The sequence below is a fragment of the Oenanthe melanoleuca genome, chromosome 1A, assembly GCF_029582105.1.
Source record: "Oenanthe melanoleuca isolate GR-GAL-2019-014 chromosome 1A, OMel1.0, whole genome shotgun sequence".
NCBI classification, from domain to species: domain Eukaryota; kingdom Metazoa; phylum Chordata; class Aves; order Passeriformes; family Muscicapidae; genus Oenanthe; species Oenanthe melanoleuca.
Window position 1 is genome coordinate 6416815 of NC_079334.1, and position 25161 is coordinate 6441975.

The window sequence follows — 25161 nt, forward strand, 5'->3', positions numbered from 1 at the left end:
AGTTTTGAAGGGCACAACTGAAACCAACAGGAGATGTTTTAGTGGTAGAAGATATAAATATATTGCTAAAATAGATTACTTTTATCCCAGCCACCTCACTACCACAAAAAAAAAAAAAAAAAATGGCTTCAAGAACTTGAATTTGGAATAAAGAGACTGAAATGCCCCTTCCTTCCTTTTACTCTAGACCTGTTGGTTTGAATAGTGCCTTTACCAAGACAACAACATTGCTCCAGGAAAAAACTGGAAAATTTTTATACCAATAATATTTTTCCTTCAATCAAAATGGCTTTTATAACAAAATGAAAATTTGACAGGGGAAAATCGTTGCAAAAATATTTTGGTTTTTAAAGTGACTCCATGCAACAAGAGGTGCATTTTCAAATGTGAGACAGTCTAGTAACCAAAACCCACTGAAAATGAAAGTGAACTGAGAACATAACTCCCATTAGTGCCTCTCACTTGTTTTCTTAAAAGACAAAGGAGTCCCTGAGGGCTTTGTGGAAACCCTGTAACTTTTCTTTCAAGCCATCCCAAGAAATGCAGGATAGAGCAGAAACCTGCAGAGGTGACTTAGCTGCTGCCTTTAGCAGGGCTGAGAGCTGGAAGGAGCTTCTCTGAGATTGCCCCCCTGTTCCCCAGCAGGCTTCCCTGCAAAGCCCTGGAAGCAGGAAGGGCAGGCAAAACCATCAAGCCACGATCTTTAGCTCACAGGAAAGCTGGCAGAATATGGTGTTTATTTACTCAAGTCAACTCTTGCTGAAGATGAGTTTATGGAAGGTAATGACACCATTACAGTTCTGTACAGAAAGACATTTCTGAGCTTTTTATAAAAAAATAAAATCCCATACATGCTTCAAACTACAGGTATAATTTTTTTTCCCCCCTGAATCCTCCATTGGAACTTGAATTTAAAACACAGTTTAACTCTTCAGTATGTGAAACCTCACAACCACATTAATAGAGAACATCTGAAGCCAGGAGAAAGAAATCACTTCCAGTTATGTTGTCAGTGTTATGTGCATAACATTCCCACAGCTGTAGATCCATTGTGCTCCATGTTATAAATAAGAAATTGCATGGTGACAGCTAAAATTCAAAAGCGTTAATGTTTCTCTTTGCAACTCTTTTTCTATTTTTTTCCTCTTTTTTTCTTTTTTCTTCCTTCCCCCAGCCTTTTGAGGTTTTACCCCTTTCCCTCCTGGTAGAAGTTACTTGAAGCAACATCATGCTTACAGACTGACATATTTATGGTAATTAAAAAATAGTAAATGCCAAGCAAATATGACTAATGTTGCTATTTGGCAAGTGAGCCAGGGACGACCTATTGATTCTGAGCCAGGCTCTCGTGTTTGCCTCAATAAACACCTCTCCTTCTTCTGCTCAGCTCAGCTCTCCCAGTGCTCCAGGGAGAGGGGGGCTCCAGGATGTGGCTCAGCCTCTGTCCCATCCTCTGTCCCAGCCAGCCCCAGAGCAGGGCAGGGCCAGGCAGAAAATACAAACGAGCTGCCTCGTATCGCTCACAGTCTAGGTTGTGGTCCCTCTCAACCATGAAAAAAAAAAAAAAACAGCTACAAATTGTTCCCAGAGCTAAACCACTTAACATCTTGGCACTTGGTTGTTTTTAACTTTGTAACAATAGGCACTGTTCACTCCTCTCAATCTCAGTTTTTTTATTCTATAATAAAGCAGGAATACTGATGAAAGGCTAGTCACGGCTTCTCCCCGTGGTATCAGGGTGGTGGCATGTGATGATTCACATGGGGTGTGTTTGATCCAAGAAAGCCCAGCCTCTGCTTATTCTTCCTTTGTTCTGTCATCTAAGGTGGAAAGGCAGAGAGAGACGAGTTGAGATTTTTTTTTTTTTCCTTTTACTATTATTTAGCAGTCACAGAGCAAGATACATATAAGCAAAACAACAGGGAGTGGAATTCTTTTCTTCAGCACAGAAAATTACAAGTAAGGGATGTCTTTGAAGTGGGAGATCTGTTTCCTGCAAAGTATGGACATTTTATTCTCATTTATACATTATTCTTATCCCCTGGTAGGTCTTACAGAATATTATTTGTGCTGCTATTGTGTTGTGTAGCCCTGCAGAGGGTCAGCATTTGCACTTGGTGCTGTAGAATCACAGAAACTAAAAGATGGCCCCAGCCACACAGAGTTTAAATTTAAGCCAGGAGAGAACAGATTCAGCCAGAGGGGGATGAAAAAAATCCCACCAGGATGTTGTGGGCAAGCACAATGAGCAGTGGTCTCAGCACATCCAGCCTAAACCTTTGCTGGCATTTTCACAGGGAAAAGTTTTAAGGAGGGATTTAAAGGGGAATAATTAGATAACTCTGTAGATGCCACTGAAGTGCTTCCCATAAAGAAAACACAGAGATGCTTTTGTGAAACTGTAATGAGCAAAGCAGAGGTGACCAGCAGCACCTGTAGCAAAAAAGGAGCTGGCCTTTTGATGCTGCAGGGAGAGCAAACCCACCAGGCAGGTGATGTGGGCAGGAGCAGGATTTAAGGGAGGCTTTAAGGGAGACCAGCAGCTTGTGCTCCACACAGGAGAGCAGAGGGAGCCCCACAGGGGGAACCAGCACAAGGGTGACACAAGCAAAGCAACAGGCTCTGCAAATTGTTTTCACAAGGGCCCTGTTGATGTTCTCAGTGGGGGAAAAACCCGAGGGCTGGACACAGAAGGCTTTTTTTCCTCCAGGCTGCCATCAGTATGCAGCTCTTCCTGACACTACATTGCTTTCACTGCTGGGTTATGCAGCCCCTCATCCCTTCTGCAGCTTCCCCTCTGTCCTTGCACACTCACTCATTTCGTGACTTATTCCCCCTCAAGAGTTTTCTCCTTACCTGATCTCTGCTGCTGCTAACAGAGTACAGTTTCACTCCAAACCCTTATCAGTGTAGCTACCCAGAAAGCTTGCTGGAGGGAAAAATAAAACCTTCCTGAGACAAAAGTCTCTTTTGTAACACTGTCCTGACTGTGACTTGATGGAAGGCAGTGCCTTCACCAACACGTGCTCCCTCTGCTACCCACACAGGCACTTACCTGCTCCTTGAGCTCAGCCAGCTGACTGGAAAGCTGTTTTACAAGGCTCATGGTTGACTCCAGCCTCTCCTGCAGGTTCCTGATTTCATTTTGCTCGCTGTCACCTTCATTGCTGACCAGAGACATGGCTCTCATCCGAGGGAACCAGTCCAAATTCTTCTCCTACAGGGATATTAGAAAAGCAAGGTCTGTCAGTAGGGGTTTATGCAGAGCTACTAAGCTGAGACTAGAGAATGAAAGCTCAGAAGGACTTCTGCTCAGTGGATGACACACAGCAAGTGAGCTCAAGCTGTACATTCAGAAAGTATTTCAAACAAGCAGTTTTATTCTTGGTTCTCCTTAGCTACAGAGAAGGTACCAGCTGGAAAATCTGGGTTCCCCACAGCTGCACCTGTACTGCAGTGTTGGCACATTCATCTGTGGCTCTGGCAGGCAGAAATGCCCCCACTGGGAAGACTCCTCTGGTACACCAGGAAAGCCTCAGTGCTCCCCATGCTTTGCTCCTAGGTGTATGCAGGGACAAATTTCCCCTCTGCCTCTTCAGCTTGGCTGGTTTCCATCTATTTTTGTTGTCCTTGCAGCAATGTCAGCAAGCCAACATCAGGAAAACAAGACAAGAGCCTTCCAGACCAGCCTCAAGCACTTCTGCTGGAAGAGCAGAGGGACCTGGATCCAGCTGCTCAGCACAGGAGATGTGGGGTCCTGGAATGGCCTAGGCTTCAATGTGCTGTTCATATTGGGCATCTTGGATAAATGCAAGCACAGCCCCATGGCCAAGGGCTACCCTGCACTGCATGAACAGCTCTGAGCTGGCTGTTTCTCTATCCATGGACTCAGGCTATGAATTCAGCCATGCCAAAACCACTGTAAACAGACAATATGAGTTAGGAAGGTGCTGTATACACAAGCCCAAATTGTCTCCATGGCTCAGGGGCACAGATATTTGTGTGCAGAGCTAACAGATGGAGGAAGCAGAAGGGTGCAAGACCAGGGGGAGTGGCAGCCACGTGGAGAGCAACCTGCTTTGCCCTGAGACAAAGGGAACAGAGCAGGTCCTGCAGCAGCAGTGCATTACATGCATGCACCTCTGCCCTGTGCCTCGTGGACAGCAGGAGGATGTGGCTGGGCCACGTGCACTTGATAACTTGAGAAGAGAAGCAGCATGAGTGTGTTTCTTCCAGTCCCCTGAGCTGTGAATGGCCCCACACAGAGCACTGTGGCAGGAGGAATGGAAAGGAACTCTTTCCAAAAGTCCACCTACAACACACCTGGAAGGCAGGAGCTCTGTGACTTACATTGTCCAGGTACTTGGTAAAGTTTTAAGTCCACCAAATTGATCATTGTCTTAGACTTTGTCTCTATTTTTCCTATGAAAATAGAGAAGGCAGTGATGATTGTGCAGCATTTACAGCTGGGCAGCCCAGGGCAGCTGTGCCTGAGCAGGCCAGGAGAGCTGTAAGCCTGGGATACACCAAGGCTTTATCATGCTTCCAGGAGGATTTCCTTTCACCTCTGTAGTGCTCTGCCCTGATCATCACACCCTCCCCTCCTACAGCAGCATGATTTAGAAACAGCCAAGCTAAGCCTGGGTGAGCATGGCAGCACCAACAGCATTCATTGTCCACTCTCTGTGTCAGCCCAGTCCCCTCTGTTACTCTGGGTAAGACTAAATGCAAAGCCGCATGAATTTTAGCTTTCTTCTTTTTAACTCAAAACTTCCAGTGAGTTTTTGTCTGGCTGTGCAAGCCCTGGTCCTGTCCCTAGCTGCACAGAGATGGCCAGGGAGCAGGAGTGTGTCCCTGGGATGCATTCTGCAGCCCGGGGCTGGCAGCCGTGGGCGCCGGTGGAACGCGGCCGCTTTGCTCGCCGCTCGCCTCTCCAGCCTCGTGATCTCATTATGACAATTTACTGTGGTTACACATGATGCCATTTTCAATGGGTCATAACTCATTCAAATCAAAACCTGTTTTCACCAGCCCTGCTGGTGAGCCGGAGAGGAGTGCACGTGACCCTCCCTGTGGATATCCCCAGCTGACACAGGAGCGGGAGGCTCCTGTTTCTGCCACATGCGCTCCTGCTTACAACACCAGCATTCATCTTCCACCAGTGCACGCCGATATTTATTTTAAATTTATTTTGGCTAGGATGTAGCAGAGCATTCATCACGTGCCTGGTGTCGAGCACAGGTGTACTCATTTATACTAAGCTTAGTTTGTGCACAGTGCCTTTCTGGATTTATGCCTTTTTCTTTTTTCTTTTTATTTTTTTCAAAATGTTTGCCAGCAAATCTGTCTGCCACTACAGGCACAGAACTTTAATTCAAGGCAGCTAGAGTGAACAGAGCTGCACTTGTACCTGAATGTTTCCTGGAAAGCTCTGGTATCTGCACTCATTACAGCTCCTCCTGCTTGAAGCACCTGAAGATACCAAATGCAAGGCCATGGGAGCCAGAGGAGGGAACAGGAGCCCTTTCAAACCTCACAACACCACCAAAGTTCCTAAAGCCAGGCTGCACAGGGAGAGCAATTTCAGAATCCACCATTGTGGCCCCTCTGTTTGCCGAGAGCTGCTGCCAGGATTGTGAAATGCATTTTGCTAGTTTTGTTTTTTCCATCTGCCCCTCCCTCACTCCTCCAGGACACAAGGCAGAGACCTCCGGCTGCTTTGGGAAGGTTTTTGTGGGCTGACCCTGCAGCACGCTGCAGCATCCAGAGGAATCTGTGTGGATTCCAGCCACCCTGGCTCTCCTGAGGCTCCCAGTGTCACCTGCCTCCCTCCTCCCCGGCGTGACACTACACTGCCTGGAGAGAGGGATGGCCAGGAGCAGCTGGAGACAGGGAAGGACAGGCAGCAGGCACCTCACCCTGTGGAGCACAGGGAGCAGATGTGGCTCTTCAGCTGGAAGCACCCTGCACCACGTGCCAGCTCCTCTCAGCCACCACGAGCCCCAGAGTCACAGGACTCCAGCGACAGACTCCGCTCGTTCACGTGTGCCCAGTTCTGGCTTCCTAGAAATGCTGGGATAATCTCTTCTGGGAGAGAAACCCAGGTGTGGTTTAGTTACAGATCAGGAAAATCTGAGCCTTTTTTTCCCCCCAAAGTATTGTGGAGGATCAAGTAAGGACTTGATCCAAGTTCTAAGAGAAGCTGATGGTTTGCATGGACTGGAGACCTCGTGAAAAGATGCTGCTGACTTTTGTAGGTGGCAGAGAGGCAACAGGTCAAACATCTTTTGCCCACAGGTCCCCCTTGGATTCCCAGATCTGTGTTAGGTGCAGGCCTCTTGGTTCTCAGCTGCAATACACATCTAATGAAATCAGTCCAGCTGTGCATTTTTGTCATGCAAAGGATCAGAAAGATTCAAAATTCAGTAGGAGACACATTATAGCCTGCCAAGCTGTCTTTAGGTTAAAAATACTTACCTAGCTTTCAGTGATAGCTCCTTTATAGTGCACACAGCAGGTACTTTCCCTTGCTGAACTGCACGCTTTTGCCAGTCAATATAATCTTACTTTTTCATTGCATTATGAACTGCAGAACTTTATTAAAGGGCAGCACGAAAATTACCTTTGGCAGGCAGCTCTGTTTGCTGAGTCTCCACCACAAACAAACAGCAGTTGGTGCTGGGGACAACAAACTTTTGATCACAAACCTGCCAGCATCCAGAAGGCAAGTTGGACAAGGCTCCTCGGCCAAAAATTTCAGTGTTCACAGGGGGACATGCACTCTTGTGAGTGCTCAGCAACAGAAAGCTATTTTTACTTCAAGGTAATTACCTGCCAATTAACTGGAGGTCATTAACATGTTTGTACAACCCCAAGCATTTTTTTCTGGGACTTAAATGTTTATGGGCTCAGTCCAGGGTTCACCTTGACCAACACCTTCAAGCTGCAACATGCAGGAGCACTCCTGGGGGTGTGCAGGATGTTATCTGTCATGCCTTACCTATTACTCTTAGAAATCCAACCATTTTGCCCACGACAGCATTCACTTAGAAATTTGAACCCTGCCTGGAACTGAGAGGCAATTTGGAGGAGGAAGGCAGGCTGCTGGCAGGGAGCAGGGCAAACCTCTGCAAACAGCTGTCACGGGACTCAATCAACAGCCACCAGGTTAGCCCGAGGTGACACGACTCGAGCATTAATGAGCTCACAGAGGGTGAGCTGTGTGGACGGGACGCTTTTAAATGAAGTAGCTGCCTGGACAAATAATTAATTGTGAAAATGTACCAAAATCTTTCTAAACAGCCACGGTTTATGTTGTTAGCTGTTATTGTTATTTCATTCTTGCACTGGACAGCAGCAATGCACAGCCCACCTACGGATCACAGCATCCTCCTGCTCCACACTCCTCCCGCAAGCTCAGCTGGTGCCTCGCAGGATCCATATTTAAGCAGACATCTGTGTCCAGGGCACAGCGTCAGCCAGACAGGAAAGCTGCAGGGACAGAAAGGAGCTGCAGCCTCCTCTCTGCCAGTTCAGCTGGGGAAAAGGAGAAAAAAAAGGGAAAGAAGGCAGGTGGGGCGAGCCAAAAGGCTGCGGGCCAGAGAGACTGAGCACAGCAGACATTTGGTGTGGAGATCCAGCTGCCTCCATCCTCCCCTTGGCTGGCCAGGCTCCAGGCACAGGCAGAGTCCCCCGGGGCCAGACCTCTGTGCAAGTGCTCTGGGTGCACGTACTCTGGGTGCCCACGGCGAGGGCACATGCCTGAGGAATCACAGGGCTTAGAGGATTTGCTCCTTGTGCTAACTGGAAAACCTCAACCCCTCTATCTTGGAGAGGCAGGCTCAGAGCAAAAGTCTGTGTCTGCCTCCTGCAGTTTTCTGTGCAGCTCTCCCCTTCTGTGGGCTTTCCAGGGGGATGGCAGAGCTGCGGGATAAGTCCTCCCTTCGGTAAAATATTGCCATTTTTCTGACTTTGCTGGCTCCGGTGGAGCACGGATGGAGGAAAGACTGAAGAAATCTGTTTAGTTTCTATACTTTGTGCAAAGGCTCTCTTGAGCCATCCCTGTCCTGTTGGCACAGCCAACTGGCTTCAATCAAGCTCTCACGCTGAGCTGAATCCATGCCTTCGGAGTAATTGGCAGAGGGATGTTTCTTTAGGAGGTGCTGGTTTCACAGGCTAGCAGCGAGATGGCTCAGCTGCAACCAGCAGGAAAGACTGGGCTGAGCCTTTAAAAAATAGATTACTAGATAACAGTGAGAGAAAATAGGTCAAAGAGTAGGACAAGGGGGATGAAGCAGAGGAGCAAAGGCAGCCTCATGCATACTTTGAGCTGGTGCTGCAGCCACGGGCTGCGAGTGCCACGGCGTGTCAGCCGTGCCAGACTCCTTTCTCCAGCACGCTCTAATGCAGTGACTCCCAGCCCTTTCCACCCCGTGACCCTTGTTGCAACATGAAAACAAGCCCTTTCAGGACTTCCCTCCTATCTGTTCACCAAGAAAAGGGTGATTGCTGCTCATGACTCCTCCTGGGCTGTGACCTGTCCTGCTGCATGCACCAGGGCAGGGCAGTGGCCTCTGTGTCCAGCCCACAGTTCTTCAAAGATCCTTCTCTCCCTGGTGAGTCAGGGCTGTGCCCTAACAGCAAGGCTGAGAAAACAGGGGTGCTGGGAGCTGCCTTGCTCCTCAGCTAGGTGTTTGCTGAAGGGTGCACAAGGGGAGTGTGCACATCATCACCAGGAAGGTTTCCTACCGGCGCTGTGCTGGGCAATCCTGGAACACACCTTTGTGGGCAGGCAGCAGCCCCCAAAAAGGCTCCTACAGCTTTAGGAAGACTGAATTTTGTTAGAGAGACTGCAGCCCCTCAAGTGTCTCTTTGGGGTGTAAAATTCTGCTGCACTGGTGCTGAGGAGAGACCCTGCTGGTCACCCCGTGGTCTCCAGGGCTGAGCAGTGGCACTGCCAGTCCTCTGTGCCCTCAGCATGAGCACAAACCAACTGGGCATCACTGCTCTCCAGCAGGCAGCCCCTGCCCTTTCAGACACCAGAAGGAGAACAGTTCACTCCCCTTTTCTCAGCCAGCACCTTGAATAAATACTTCAGTGCTGGGTAAAAAGAGATCTATTTACTGAGAAATATTCTGTATGTCTGAAATGCAAATAAACCCATCCATTCCCTTCCCAAATGTGCTGCCCATATAAGCAGAGAGGGATCAGTCCAGATGACCTTTGGAAAGCTATTATTTTTTTTTTGTCTAGGGATAGAGTCTGTCCTAAAAGTCCAGAGCTATGTAGCTCTATAGCCACCTTAAAAAGGGATTTTCAAGATTTAAGCTATCGTGTGCTTTAGATGACACAGGGCAATAACCACTTTGTGATTTAATCACAGACAATAATAATTTGGTTCAGTGCATGATTCAGCTAATCCACAATTTGATAAATGTTCATCCTAAACTACAAACTCAAATAGCTTTCTGCAAATCCTGTTTGACACTTTAATGTTAAGACTGTATTTGATAAGCAATCTGTGCTGTACAAGAATATAGGGAGGGAAATTGGGAATTGTTATGCATCTATATGCATCCAGAACAGTAATTCAAAGAAAATAAAAATAAACCTTGGCAATTACAGATAAATCTTTATGCAACAAGAAAACTAATAGGTTTGGCTGGGTCTACACTGGATTGATACATGCTACAGCTCCCACAGCTCACAGGAAAATAGAAAAACCTGTTACACCCTGAAAGGAGGTTGAAACCACAACACAGACCCACTGTCTGCTTTGGCAGTGCCATTGATGCATTTACTTTCATTTTAACTTGGCTGAATGTTTTTGAGGGCTGCAAAAGAATCTATCACCATAGTTCTGAGTAATTGTGAGTTCTTCAAGACTGATATCCAGGCCAGGCAGTTATAAATGTCTCAGTGCTTCTGTATCAGCATTCCCACTTATGATACCCCTGCAAAAATTAGGGTGAGGAATGGTAATAAACCCCAAATTTGAAGAATTTTCTCTGATGCTCTATGGGGCAGTTTTAACACTCAAATTGAAGCTCTGAAAAGGGCAAGCACCACAATATTTCTGCTTATCAAACACACCTAAGGGATTTAGCATTTGCCTCCAAGAGATGGAAACAATCATGAAAGTAATTTTTTCCACAAGTTTGAATGTGTTCTCACACTGCTGTTGTGGGCAAGCCACGTGCCAACAGCAGGTCTGTGAGTCACAGGGTGTCCCTAGAGAGGAAAAGGCCACTCTGACCTGGGGGTCAATTGATATTGTCCTGTGCAAATCTTCTAGAATCTCAACATCAAAAGCTAGGACTTGGTCTGTAATATTTGCACCCTTAAAATAGATATAATTAGAGATTTATGTAAAACATGAGTTTATTTTTCCACATTCCTATGTTTTCATGTTGTTAGTGGTTACGAGACACACTCTAGGAAAAACACTTCAGATTATTCATTTAAAATAATTAAATTATTTCTGATATAATCCCTGGATCTCGTGCATAACGAAACATCTGGTACAGAGGTTAGAAAATAAATGTTCTTGGCTTTTTTTTTTTTTCTTCTTTTGTTAAACAGATGTTGTTGATACAAAACACAGAACTGTAAATCATAGCCTGCATGTGGACACAGACTGTCACTACTGAACAGAAATTTACTGTGGCTAGATAGAGGTTTGAAACAGCAATGAATCACTGCCTTACTAACTTTGTTCACGTGGGTATGGTTTCAATATTCTGACATTAGGTGCACATGTCCTTAAAGAAAGGACCCCTGTTGGCTTTGTTCAGAGTGACCAGAATTCCAATGTCTCTCCAGCCCCGTGCCTTTCCCACTCCCACACTGCTTGCACCAGCAAGCTGAAGCCCCCACTTCTCCCATTCCTCTCTTAATATTGATTTTCCTTCAGAAAACACGCCAGCAGCACACTCCAGACTCTGAACTCCAGACAAAAGCCAGTGCTGTGAATCCCACTGCAGTGTAAACCCTGCAGTACCACAGGTGGTGTCTCCCCCTTAGACACACATGCACCATCCAGCTGGTGAGGACACCACAAATTTGGACCTGCTTTTGCCAATGTGCCTGCTGGTTAGTTCCAATGGATCAGGGTCTAACTCCCTGGTAAACTCCATGCCATGCTCTCATTTTGAAGCACAGGATTCAGGAGCATATTTGTTGAAATTTATGTTTTGGGGTGTTTTTTTCACATTTAGCTTTAATTCTCTGGTCCTGTCACCTTGTATTTTACGAGTACTGTCCATTTCCTGGCTTTAGCTTCAATTTGGTGTAACAGAATCTTTGGGAAATACAAAGACTCAGCTGGAGACTCGTTTTTCAGAGGCTCAGGACTTGACCTTGTTCTCAGCTTTACACAGGCAGAGCTCTGCTGATTGCAGTGCAATTGTTCTGGTTTAGGATACTGCCAGAGCAGAGGCATTTTGAGTCCTGATCTGAATGTTCCTGCTTTGGGCCCATTTTCACTCTGATGTATTTTGCACATGGGGCAATATGAAAGGACAACTGAAAGAACAACACTTTCTTTGAAAACCAGTAAGAATTATTGACTATCACCACACAGAACAGATTTTTAAGCAATGATACAATCATGCACATACCTTACACATGCACAGAATCATGGAATCATTAAGGCTGGAGATTATAAATGCACATTACCACTCAGAGGAGAGGATTAATATCTAATTTTCTCTGTGAAGCATCTCTTGACAAAACAACACCAAGCAATGGCCACCTTCCAGCCCCATGGGCTTGAACACTCTCTGACCCCTTGCTCTGCTCAAATGCTTGCCTGTGGCTTCCTCTGCACAGCAAAAGCAACTCCTTGCAGGCACGATGGCCAAGCCAGGTCTGGCTGCAGCACACAAGGTGCCACCTATCCACTTGGATGGAAGCACAAAGCATTTTATTCCCTTCAGGAAATAGGTGGGAACCAGCAAAATTGGGCCCTCTATTTGTCCAGGTTTGTGTCTATTGTGGATTATTTTCAAGGCTTCAGGCATGGATGAATAAAAGAAAAAACACCATGGTACTGCATGACCCTTTATCTGCCTACACTACATTTTCATTTAGTGCTTTTGCTAGGAAATATTAAAATGGATCCTCTGTACAGATCTGCTTTTCCTTTCTTATTTTTTTCCCAGTCCAGCATTTTAACTGGTTTGCTGTGTTCAGTTAAACTGAATTTTTGCTTGAGAACAAGCAGACGATGGGTTTCACAGGCCTGAACTCAGGATTTTCCTTCAGCCTCACCCAGCAAAATGAAAAACAGAAACAAGAGATTTTAATCACATGTGTATAAAATACACAGGGTTCCTGAAACATGCTTTAAAGCTGCCTGCTGGTTGTGGAGGCTCTTCAGAGCTCCCACTACCCCAAACTCACAGAAATGCAATGTGACTCCTGATCTATTGAATTTTGGAGGATGGCTGTAGTGGGTTCCATTATACATAAATTGGATGCAGCCACTTTACAATCTCCGATATATACTTTTATCTCAAAATGCCCTGTGAGGCAATTGTGTAAAGTACTTTATCAGGGATTGTTGTTGGTAATATTGCAAGAATTCATGATGTAAAAAATACATCAATGCCATTTAAATTGAACAAAATGGTTCCCATTTTTTTTCTTGTAGAGCATTTTTAACCATCTTCTCAACAAATTTGTTCAATAAATACTGTATGAAACAAACATTTTGCACTTTGTCCCACAGATGCAATTTGCCAGCCTGATTGATTTCTTTCTCTACAACTAATCTGATTTCTTTAGGCTATACATCTTCCCTTTTATTAAAGATGATGCAATCTTAGCTTTTTATCATACACACATCCACCACACAAACAAGAGAGAAGATTTGGCAAAGCAGCCTTACAACCAAATAGAAAAGCCTGACACAAATCTCATAAAGCTGATCCCAAAAGATAAATGACACAATGAGACCAAAGTTACACAAATTCAGAAACTTATCCATGCAGAGTAATATGGGCCAGTGGATTTTTCCTCTGTGATAGATTCAGCAAACAAGAAACTTCATCATATCTGTAGCACCTTGTAAATCAAGCTCATACCAGTGCTTCACCAAATCCTCTCAAATATTGCTGCCTCTGCACTCTGAGAGGGCAGAAGCAGAACTGCATTTTTTGTAGCCTTTCCCTGGTTTGCATCTTGCAGAACCTCACTGTTATGTTTTGAGTCCTAACAACTCCAGGCCTATTTACTTTTAAATGGAGTTCCTGGTAAGGCAACAAATTCATTTCTCTGTTCTTTTATGGACTGCCCTCATGTCTTTGGGGAACCCCACAGCCCTTCCTTTCCTCAGCATCTGCAGTTATCTGCCTTGGCTGGAGACAATTTTCAGTCTTTCCCATTCAGGCAGCCAGAGGCTTAGTACCACTGTAATACAAAGAGCAATAATTGTTTTCAAATGTTGCAATAATATTCTCAAACAGCACTGAAGTGTTTTGTGTCTGTTGCTTCTCCCATCGAGCAAAATCAAATTAATTCAGTTGACATGTTCCAGGATCTGCTCATCACATTGTTCCTCTGGGGTTCAACTTCTTATCACTAGCTGTGATCCCAGTTAAGGTCCAGCTCTCACTGGCAAAGTGAAAGTCCCAGGAGAATCAGGGCTCTGCCACTGGCAGGATTTTAAGTGCACCAGTAGGTGCCTATCCAGTGCCTTGGAGAGCCTTTCCATCACTTGGAATTGCAGACTAAAGGTCTGCCCACACACAGATCCATCTCAAGCCACAGGCTTCTCTAACAAAGGGATAAAAGATGGCTTTTGCAGGCTGCCTGGAAAGTGAGCAGCTCCAGCCTCTGGCAGGTGGAGGCTAGAGAGGATTCCAGCAGGGAACTGCAGCCCCTGTTCCAGCTGGAACACCTCCACCCCCTGCTCCTGGGCATGTGTGGGTTTCAAGGAACACAGCCTCCTCTCCAGACCCCTCCTGTTTTTAAGTTTTTAAGGCCAGCAGCAAGCAAACAAACAGGAACCCAGTCTGGCTCATTTATTTCAATTTGCAAATTGAACGAGTAGAAGTTGGAAGGAGGACAAGGAGCCTGTGACTACACTGCTTTATCAAGGCAGAACCCATCTTTACAGCAAAACCTTTGAAGCCTAAACAGAGAGGTGGTCAAATCTTGAAAATACAGAGGAAATCAAGCTGAGCTTACAAGTGAGCCACAATATCACAGGGGCCAAAAAGACTAGGTCTGGGTAGCATCAAACTGCTGATTCTGGATCTCAGCAGGGAAAAAACCCCAAATCACAATGAATATACTTTTGAGGAGTTTTAGGCTCTGCTCTGTAACTTGAAATTACATCACAGCTGTGTACACAGAGGTGATTTCAAAGGAAAGAGGGAAATGGACAGGACTGTGTTGGTGCTTTAGAAGATAACACAAATGTGAGGGGCTGAGCAGAGACAAGGTTCTGTGCCATGGCCATTCCCTCCCTGAGTCAGCTGAGGGATGAAGATCATCACCATCCCCTCACTGCACACAGCAAACCTGCCTGTGCTGCAGCCTCTGCCCTGGATACCAAGCTCTCTCCTGCTCCAGCTAATGACATCATTTCTAAGGAGGCATGATCAGATCCATGGCTTTCTGTTCAAGCAGCAGCAGGATAATTAATTTTGCCTGTCTGAAAAGGATGTGTATAAAGATAAAGCCACTGAAACCTCAAGCTTTTGCAAGGAGGTACCAAATGAAACCCAACTTTCCCTTTCTTTACCCACGTCTCATACCTCACTGAGCCAAGCAGGGCAACTCAATTATTTATGGCAGACCAAAGAAGCCATTGCTGGAAGATTTCAAGGAGAAAAGAAGATGCCCAGCTCTCTTGAAGAATAGGAGCTTTGTGCAAAGATGCAAAGTCCTCACATGATGCTAACTTTTCATGCTTTGAGAAACACAAATGAGCAAGAAGGCAGCTAATTAGGCACGTTACTGTGATTGCTTATTTTATGAAGTGGAGAGGGAGGTGTTCAGCACTTTAATGAGACAATAGCATAGAGGCAAAATTGTACAGAGATGCAAAAATAGCAATGGCCTTCCCACAGAAATGAAAATGATTTTTGAGCAACAAGAAAAGCAACAATAGAAAAATAATTCAATATCTAGCTAGCAGAAAGAACAGTGCCTCAATTTATTCTGTACATGTAAAACCTGGATAACACTCAGATAGCTGAGGGTAGATGGAACACCCCTTATATACCCAAGCAATGTGTAAAGCCCAGTTTCAGCTTTTTTTCATTCTCAGAAAAAGGAGACTTTCTCTGGGACCTGGGGCACCTAACCCAAAGCCCTGGACTCCCCACAGGGCCCACGTGGAAGGACAGAGAGCTGTGTTCTCACTCGCTCTCCTATTTTGAGCACAACAAAAAAAAAGGGAGATGCAAATCATCTATTTAGGCATAGTTCTTTAATTGCTTATTTTATGAAAACCCAACTGCAGACAAAACCAACACTGCATTTCCTAGGAAATGAGCCTTTCTCAGAGACCTCAGATCTTATTTAGCAGCTGCTTTTGTGCTCTTGGTGTTACTGCCATGGTAAGTAATTACTCATAACGTGACATGCATTGTATCAGCCTTTTAAAAGTAATTAAGAAAAAGTTGCATTGCTTAATGATATGTACATACATCTCATCCTTGCAAGTTTGGCTTTGATAAAATCTGCTAGTTTTTGGAGCAAAGCCAGTCTTAAAAAGTCAAATAACCCAGCCCTAACAATGGGAGCATTATTAACTTCCCAAAAGCCATAAACTCCAGCACAACATTTGTGTGCACGAGTCCTGTAAGGATTTTCAAGCCTGTGAGTTGCCAGATCAGAAAGTTCATGTTGAACTAGAATTTATGATAATGAAGAAGCCTCAAAAATGCAGTTTATTTATAGTGAGCCAGTTTAGGAGCTGCAGCAGCTCACTGTCCCTGGCAGATTCAGCTGCAGCAGCTGAAGGGGTCTCTGATCAGCTGGTGCCCTTTCTCCCTGCTGATATTATCCCACCTATTAGGAGGCAGCAGGACCAGTGCTGTGTCCTCTCCTCAACCACTGCAGTTCAACCTGCATGACTTCAGTGGCCATCCATTTTCACATCAGTACTCTGGGCTGTGAACTGCAGCAGCTCAGGAGTGAACAAACACGTCACTGGTCCTCCCCCCTCTGCTCTCACTGTGGCACAAGGGTCTGGTGGACATCTGGGGAAGGAAACTCCTGGAATTGCCTGGGATGAATCACCAGAGTGCATGTGAAAAGCACACAGAGTGTCCTCCTGAGATCCCAAGTGCCTGTTCTGCAGCATTCATGTTACCTTGCATTGACATTTCTCTGATTTAGACCCATATGGCATTTTGTGATCCTTGGATGTAATAAGAATATCTACAGAACTAGCAGAGAAAACTTTTACCTCCAAAATTCAAAAGGATGATGGATAACAGAATAGAAGAATTTTGGATGTCAGAACGTTTTTTTTCTTCCTTCTCCAAAGAAGCTTTATTTTAAGAGCAGAGGTCAACAGCCCTCTTAGTACATATAATTTTATTACATTCTTTGACAAAAATCGACAGCAGTAAAGAACAGCTTGTTCCACAAGCCCCCATGCTGTCAGCATGCCCTTCCCCTTTCTGTACAGAGCTTTTCACTGTCTCCACCTCTCCTGCCTGAATTGCTCTTGGAGCTAAAACTCCACGTGGTCTGCTTGGGGATGGCCCCTGCCTCTGTCAGACATCAGGGGAGTCTGGCATGGGTGAAATGCCTTTTGCTCACTGAGTGACCCTGCAGTAACTCTCCCAAGGGTGAGGGGAGGGCAGGCAGCCTCTGACCCACAGCTGTCAGGCTCCATGGGTGCCCTTGGCTCTCACCTTGGCTGTTTTGACAGTCAACTACTCTGCTGGGGTTGGCTGAGATGTAAAAATCCCTTTGCAAGGTGTGCCAGGGGCTGTGTGTGAGCAGCTCTGGCTCCAGGAGGGAGTTGTCCCCCTGCCCTGCTCCTGTACCAGGGGGTCACTGCCCCAGGGAGCAGCCCTGACCTGACCCTGGGAGCAGCCAGGAGCTGCCATGGCTCACATCACACCTCCCCTGCCATGAAGGGAACATGGCAAAAGGCAGAGCAGGAGAGAGGGAAAAGGGCTGGCCCTGCCCAGCACACAGCAGGGGCAGAATGACAACTATTGTGAGGCTCCTCAATGGCTCATTTGGCATTATTCCCAGCACTGCTTTTCAATCTAACACCCACTTCTGAGTATCTAATAGAAAAAGAAGGCAAAACCATGAGGTAGGAAGAACAGAAATGACTGCACCAGCTCAAAGGAGCACTAAATTCAGCCAAATTTTCAAAATTTCAAAAGTATTTAAAAGCAGCAAATGGTTCAAAAGGGGAATGCATTTTTTCCTCGTGACATGGATAAATACTTATTTTATTTAATACTTTAAAAGAAAAATAATAATAAAAAAATGCTTATACCTTTCAAATATTTAAAATAAAACAGTTAAAATATTTTGACACGTGGCCAATTCCAGGTCATTGCTGTGCCACAAAAGTGCTTTTAAAAGAACTGAATCAGAAGACAATTGTTCAGAATTTCAGGCTGGTGTTGCTCAACCTGTCTCTACTGCTTCCTCCCTGCCACACTGATGGGAATAAAAGGTTCATGGTCCCAATGACCATAATGGAGAAAAGAACCTGTAATTTCCCAGCAAAGGTTGCCTTGCTTTAGAGAGATGGTCCAATTCACCTTTACTCTTAGGAGCATAGGCTGGTTTTAGAACATTTTTCAGCTGACTGAGGAGTTGCATAATTGCACAATTACATCCAATTACATAACTAGGGTAAATAAGTAATAATATAATTAGGTGGTGTAATTATGTAGTTATGACAGGGAGCACAACTGCTGATAAAAGCCATTATGAAACTTGCTAAGAACTGTGGACAGAGCATGTGAGAATGAAACTTTCAGGGCTTTGTTTGCTAAAGTCTCTCATTCTTCCAATGGGCAAAATAATTAATTTAATTGCTAAGCCAATAGCTTTTGACTTTTGCAAATGAATGGAGGTACAAAACATAGGATAATTCATATCTCTGTTGAGCTGCAAAAAAATCAGTAACTAATCACGTTCGTTTTTTTTAACCTCTATATATCTATTTACAGCTACCAAGGCTCAGGTGAAATATGTGTGTACAAATTACACCTCTGAAAAGCAAAGTATAAAAGTTTGGACATTAACCTTCATTGTTCCAGTTATCACATTAAACTGTCTCCTCTGACAAATGGACACAAGGAACATTCAGAGATTGCTGTATTGATGTAATACAAGTTATGTGCATCTCTGGGTTTGCTAGGGATGATGCTTCTGGTCAAATGGGTCAGATAAACAGGGTTTTTTCTACAGGAATGAAAATCCAATAGGGGAATCATTCATGCAGGCTCTCAGTGCAAACACAAGGCATGCAGCCAGCTTTTCAAAGTTTCTGTCTCTTTGGATATTGTATAATACCTGTCTGACTTCATAAAAGAGGCCTGGAGAGCAAACAAATAATAAAACCTACTGCCCTGCTTTAATATTCATTAATATTTCACCCAATAACTGATAAAAGATAGTGTGCAAGAAGAAAGAGCAGCAATGGAAGAGCTTTATTCCCACCAACATCTCCATAAAGCTTGAGGTGTATAAATTGCATGTTGCTTTAGATTACATTTTATGCTTGATGCATTTTTCTAAAAAGAAGAAAACCCAGAAAAATTAATACCTTTCTTTATGAAAGCTGGATAGCTCCTGACTACTTCAATCACTGCAAAGAGAAGTATGCTAAGCACTGAAGCAAACACAGAGCTTCTGGGAAAATCAAAATCACAGGGAACATCAGGAGTTTGCAGAGACAATGCCCACAGTCCAGAGCAAGAAAGCAAAAGAAGTGCTCTACCCTGAGGTGTTCTGAGACCACAGACATGCAAGATAATGGGAATGCCTTGAAGCAAACCACCCCTGGAACAGAAATACAAGTGAACTTGGAAACCTGCAACAATCCTGCATGTGAGTGAGGGGTATCTACACCTTTTTTTTTATTCTCTCCTCACCTTGAGCTGGAAAACTGGAGAGGTGAACTGTGATGTGTAAATAACTCCCATCCATTTTGGCACCCAGCCTTTCAAATAACATTCCAAAACAAGGAGACCACAGTATTCCTGGTTTTTTTTATCTGTTGTGCTATCAGCAAGCCCTCAAACCAGATGTTTTGCTGTTTGCTGGGCAAATGACACACAGAAAAGACTGAGAGTCACAAAGTGGAAAGTCATATTTTTGGGCTCTGACGAGGCTGGGCAATAGAGAAAAGGACTATCAGAAACTGTAGATGCTTTTCCTGGTGTTACTTTTTGCAATACTTTGCAAGAAAGGAGTAGGCAAATGCAAACAATTATTGGCTCCTCACTGCAGTTGTAGTGAGGATAATACTTGGAGCTAAACTCTACTTTCTGTCAAAGTTACTGCAGCATACTCCAAAATTTTGACCTATGTGTATTGAAGGACTTGAAGACTGGATTTGGGTAGAAATTCTCCTTAAGTGATCTGGCTTTGAAAACACAGAATTCCACTAAATTCCACAGAATCCATTAAAGCTACAGAAGCAGCCATAGAAGGCATTCCTGGTCATAACAAAAATTAATAGAATGAAGAGAGTTCTTCCAAGAGTATGATTCACAGAGCTTTTTCAGCCATATTCTGTACAGTATGAAATAAAAAATCTCATTCCACCTTGTCCTTTACAAAGAGATCCAGAGACTGCCCTGCTGTCCCAACCACCCATATTTACAATTTCCTGCAATCCCACACACCCCCAACAAGCCTTTTTCAGCAATGAGTCAGTTCCATGGTAAGTCCCTTGTGAAAGGTTAATTTCAAGTCTCTTTTCTGCCAGATCCTAACCAGAATGTGCTGTCCTACCCAGGACTTGGTCACCTCTCCCAGCATCACAAGCTTGGTCACACAGCTTGTCACAGAGCTTGGATCAGCTTCTCTCTCTGTCTTCATGACAAAAGCCATACTTAGACTTAATTAGTGCATGGAATGTAGCACATCTCACATGCCTGGGGTGTAATTCCTGACTATCAGGCTTGTTTGGGACACACCAAACACACTTGCCACAGCAGCTACAAAACTGCCTCTGAGACTTTTCCTTTTGACACTTCTTTTGGTCATAGGCAAAGCTGGATCTCTAAATCTCTTCCTCCAGTCAAATATCATATTCCATTCCTCCAGTCAGATTATTTTATTTAATTTCTTAGTATTCCTTGTAGCATGTGGTATACAGTAATTTCTCTGGCTCTAAAAGAAAGTGTCCTTTCTTTGTTCAATTAAGTTCCAATTGCTTCTGCTTTGCAGCACATCTTCCCTGGCTTTCAAACCAGGAATTTAAACTGCACAAAGATACAACTACTAATCCCATACCAGATACTTATAGTTTGTTCAAACATTTATTTATCTTTTTTTTCCTCCCACTCTACCATTTATATTTTCCATGTAATTCCATGTAAGCTTTACACTTCTAGGTCCATAGGTACCTCTCCATCATCCATAATAACCTTTAACTTTATATATACTTATGGAAAAAGAGAGTTTAATAATCCCAAATTCTGGATTACTGCTAACCACTTAAACAAGCAGCATTCTGCCACAGAGGAACAGGGACTTTGAGAAATCAGTTCAGTGTTTGAGGTCATGTGAGTTTTTGGTGCTTTTCTGTTAGTACTTTAGATATTCAAAGAGAAGTTCTAGCCATTAATACAGAGGCAAAATACATTACTGAATTACACATCAGAAAAATCAAACCACTGCTGCCACAGGATGTATACACTTACTATGAATATTAATGCATTTCTTGGAATTAAACATTAATACTTAACATACACACCACAAAGTTTAAAATCCCACAAACATTGCAGGGAGAGGAAGAAGAGGAATGAACAAATGAGACAGGCCTCAGAGTCTGATTCCACAAGTTAAAATATATTTCTGACATAAGCTAAAAAATTTCCATGTGGAAAAGGACAACTTGCCACAATGAATAATTTCTCATAATGCAACAAAGTCCACAAGGATTTGTTTCAGGTTTTCTATCTCACCCACCAACCTGCACAAGTGTAGATCCATCACTGCCCTACAGTATAAACACCCTGAGCTGGGCAATGAGACTGATGGTTCCAAATTGAAGGAAATAAGCTGTTCCTCTGCACCTGAGCACTGAATTCCCATCACCTGCCACAGCACCTTCCCTTCTAGTGGCAATAGCACTTACAAAAGCTCCATTTAAGTGCAGTAATCAAGCACACACTCCTGTCTAAACACCACCATTTCCACTAATGTGAGTTCTTCAAGGTAAGCTCTGCATAAGCCTGCACAGTGTTTTCCAGTCAGCTCTAATTTTAGCCTGCTCCCAATTAGGCATCTTGTCTAAATTAACCATTTAGGCTCTCAATGGAGTGAGAAAGGTGAGTCAGCCCAGCTACCCTGGACAGCCATCTGAGGCAGGATAAATAACCCAGCTTTCTGCACTGACAAGGCAGAAACTGAGACCTGGCGCCTGACCTGACAGCAGCCAAAGGGAAAAGAGAAGCATCTTCCCCTTGGCTGAACTGGGGAGTAAAAGGCCACCCAGCACCTCAGCAATGAGGCTGGCTAGTATGTCCAGTCAAAGGCTTGATGAGGGGTAGAGGGAGATAGTCTTGATAAGCAAAGTGGCTCCAGAAATGCATAAACAGCGAATCCTGATGCGCATTTGGTTACAGCCTCCTCCGGGATTCAGACATGTGCCAGCTCTGCAACCACAGAGCCTGGCACAGCCCCTGAGCAGTGCAATACCTGCCAGCAGGTCCACAGGAAGAAAATGCTGCGCCACAATATCCCAGCAGACAGGCAGAATTCCTCAAAAATGAAGCCCCAAGCCAGGCAGCCTTGATAATCCGCTGCTCTCGCTCAGAGAACAAACCCTCTTCGGCAGCAGGCTGGAAACAAAATGTAATCGAACACCTCTCTGGCCCAGCATCATCACATTTCTCTCTCTGAATCCAAGCACTCTCCCTGCTTCACAAGGCAGCTTCTTCAAACCCTGTGGCTGCTCTGCTTGGTCTTTTCACCAGCTTGTTCAGAGCAGCCATAGGAGAAAAGCACCAGCCCTGAGCGCTGACCCCGTGTTTCAGTGTGCAGCAGGAGATGTTATTTTTCTGGACAGCAGCCCAGAGACACTGGACAAAGCTGGAGCAGCAGCAGATGTTATGATGCATGCTCTCGTGCCCCAGCTCTGCCTAATGAGGCAGCAGAACCCACAGAGCATGAGAGCACCAACACCAAACTGGGGACTGCAGCCTGCACCTTCATCTTTTTCATTATGTTTGAGTCCGGGTTTTGCTGCAGACTAAAGCACGTGCAGTGATCTTTAAAAATACAGATCGATGCCTCCTATTGTTAAGAGAGAGGGGAAAAGAAAGATATTCTCTGCCCTAGCTGCAAGGAGCATCTCTCAGCTGCATAAAGCCCATGCCCAAATGGACTTACCACAATCATTTGTGCCACGTAGCTCTCCGGGCCAGTGTATTCAGTTGGATCTTTAACTTTGACAAGAACTATAAAGTACAAATAATGCCACATGTTGTGTTCTGCCTTTATATGCTCCTCAAACGAAACGGTCTTGTTATCAAATTTGTCTCTCTCCAGTCCTGCAAAAAGAGAAGAACATGAAGCCAAAAAATAAACTCCTTCAACATAAAAATACACAAATCTGTTAAATATATTAGAGAAAGGAACCTAACTTAATTTAAAGGATCATAAATTTGAAAGAGCTTAATTTAAAAGCCATAACTGCCAGGCAAGAAATACCAGGCCAGAAGGCATTCCTGACAGAAGTCTTTCAACGCAGCTTTTATTCTCTTTTGTGATATTTCCTCTTAATAACAATAACAATATAATAAATATGTTACAGTTTTACAGTGCCTTCTATGCAGAGGGCTATAAAGTGTTTTACAAGTGTTGTCTCTGGCTCTTTCTAGATGTGTACTGGGAAGCACAGAGTGTGCAGTCCAGGTCCTGATCATGCAAAGATTTATGCCCACTTTTAGCATCAAGCATATAAAGAGTCCTGCTTCAGCTTCAGTGAGATTTTTTTGTGGGCTTCAACTTGGCAGAGAGAATGAGTCTCTGCAACTCTGTTGTCTTTACAGAGCTGCAGTCATAAGAAATTTTTTTGATTTTTCCATGTAATGGTCCAGATCTCTGAAGAAGAATACCAGAAATGAGGAAGGAGAGGAATCACCAACATTTGCCTCTGTGTTTCTGCCCTCCTCCCTGGATTTCCTGTGCACAGACACTAAAGACATGTTGTGCTCTGCACAGCATTCATCCCTGCCAGTACAACCATGGAAACAGCACCCAGCCTACAAAAAAGGCTTTTTGAAGTCTCCCAGGGAATGAAGGTGTGCCCCTCTTTGTGAGTGCACTTCAAAACGAGTGTGATTTTCCATGGGCTTTGGGGGGATGATTTCCACCGAATTCTTTTGTTCCTGCTTGGTATCACCTTCTGAAATCGGCAGATCTTGCTGCTCTGGAATGCTCTGTGCTGTGAAATAGAAGCTGCACTTTCATCTGCCCTGTGAACAGAGTCAGCAGCTGCCCCATCTCCATTAGTGGTGATGATGCAAGCGTGAGACTCGGCTCTTCTCCTGGAATCTGGGTGGAGACTGAGAAGCCACCTCTCAGCAAAGCTAGCTTTTGATTCACAAACCAAATCTGTCTCCTACTGAGAGGGAATAAACTTGGAATCAACCTCTGGAATTTTTACAGACTTTCCTGAAGATAACAATGAAGATAACAATGAAGAAGATAACAATGCCTGGGGTCCAAACTTTATTTATGGAGGAATAGCTCATTTTCACTGCTCTCACCCTCAAATATCTCAAGAGATCAGTAACACCTACCACAGATGAAACAGGTGGTCTTTAGTATCTCCTCCTTTTTCTGCTTTTCACTCCTGAGATCAGCAAATGTATCAATGATGACTCCAAAGATCAGGTTGAGAACAATAATTATGACAATGAAGTAAAACAGAAGATCATAAACAACTCGTGCAGCAAACAAGGGCTCCTGCAATAGCAAGGTTGCAATAAGGTATAAAAATAGCACAAATCTAAAATATTAAACAACATTTTCACACTAGCTCAAGCAAAGCTACAGATCTTGCTTTTCATTTGCCAAATTCTGCTAGCCTTACCCACAGGACTAGGGAGGGACTACCCAAGTCCTTTTCTTCACCATGACAGAGACCTGAAATCACACAATTGCTCAGTTTCCCACACATTCGTGGGAATAATAGCACTACCCTTTGTGGAGCTCTTCAATATAATTAGCATTAAAGAGCTGCTAAGTGGCAAGGGTCAGTTTTAAAGGGTCACTTTCAAAGTCTGTAAGTGCTTACAGACTCCACTGGGGATAAACTTTGGCTCCTGCACAACCTCCCAGTCTGTGAGATAGGATACAGACTCCTCCTCCCAGCACAGGGAGTTCTTCCATCCAGATCTGAGTTGTCACTGGATTCTTGCAAGCCCTGCTGAGATCCTGCTTTATCCTGAATTTATTTATAACATGCATGGTGTGGCTCATCAAGCAAAGCACTGCTAGATTGCCTTTATTTGTGATGTTCTTTTTGAACCTAAATAAAAATGCACGAAACCACCCAAATATTAAGGGAGGTCCTTAAATAAGCTGCATTTTTGAGGAAACTTCTGGAAGAGAAAAAATGCCACAATATATGAAATTCTGGTTTGATCTTCATGCTGGTTGAGTACAAATAAACAACAGGACCTATTCCAGGGCAGATGCCATGCTGAATAGAAGCTAAAATGTCCAGGTGGAGCCCCCTGGGCTCAGCCCCTGCCCGTGGCTCTGGTGCCATTGCTGGGCCCCCGGAGCAGAGCCTGGCCCTGCTCTGACCCTCCTGCACACAGGGACACCCAGGGGTGAGAGCCCCTCTCAGCTGGGGCTCCTCTCCAGCCTGGACAGCCCCAGCTCCCTCAGCCTTTCCCTGGCAGAGATGCTCCAGGCCCTAAATCATCTCTGCAGCCTCTGCTGGCCCCGCTCCAGGAGCTCCCTGTCCCTCCTGTC

The 25161-nt window shown here is 44.6% G+C and overlaps 1 protein-coding gene across 2 annotated transcripts in view; it reads right to left on the reverse strand.

The window, feature by feature from the left end:
* Positions 1-672: 672 nt before the first annotated feature.
* ITPR2 (inositol 1,4,5-trisphosphate receptor type 2) overlaps positions 673-25161 on the reverse strand; it is a 236073-nt gene continuing 211584 nt past the window's right edge. For both annotated transcript variants that reach the window (XM_056514148.1, XM_056514156.1), the window contains 4 exons: positions 23979-24144; positions 22564-22724; positions 3056-3217; positions 673-1820 (listed from right to left, as the gene is read on the reverse strand). In XM_056514148.1, coding sequence (XP_056370123.1) covers positions 1734-1820; positions 3056-3217; positions 22564-22724; positions 23979-24144 — 576 coding nt within the window. In that variant the 3' untranslated portion in view covers positions 673-1733. The remainder of the gene's footprint in view (positions 1821-3055; positions 3218-22563; positions 22725-23978; positions 24145-25161) is intronic.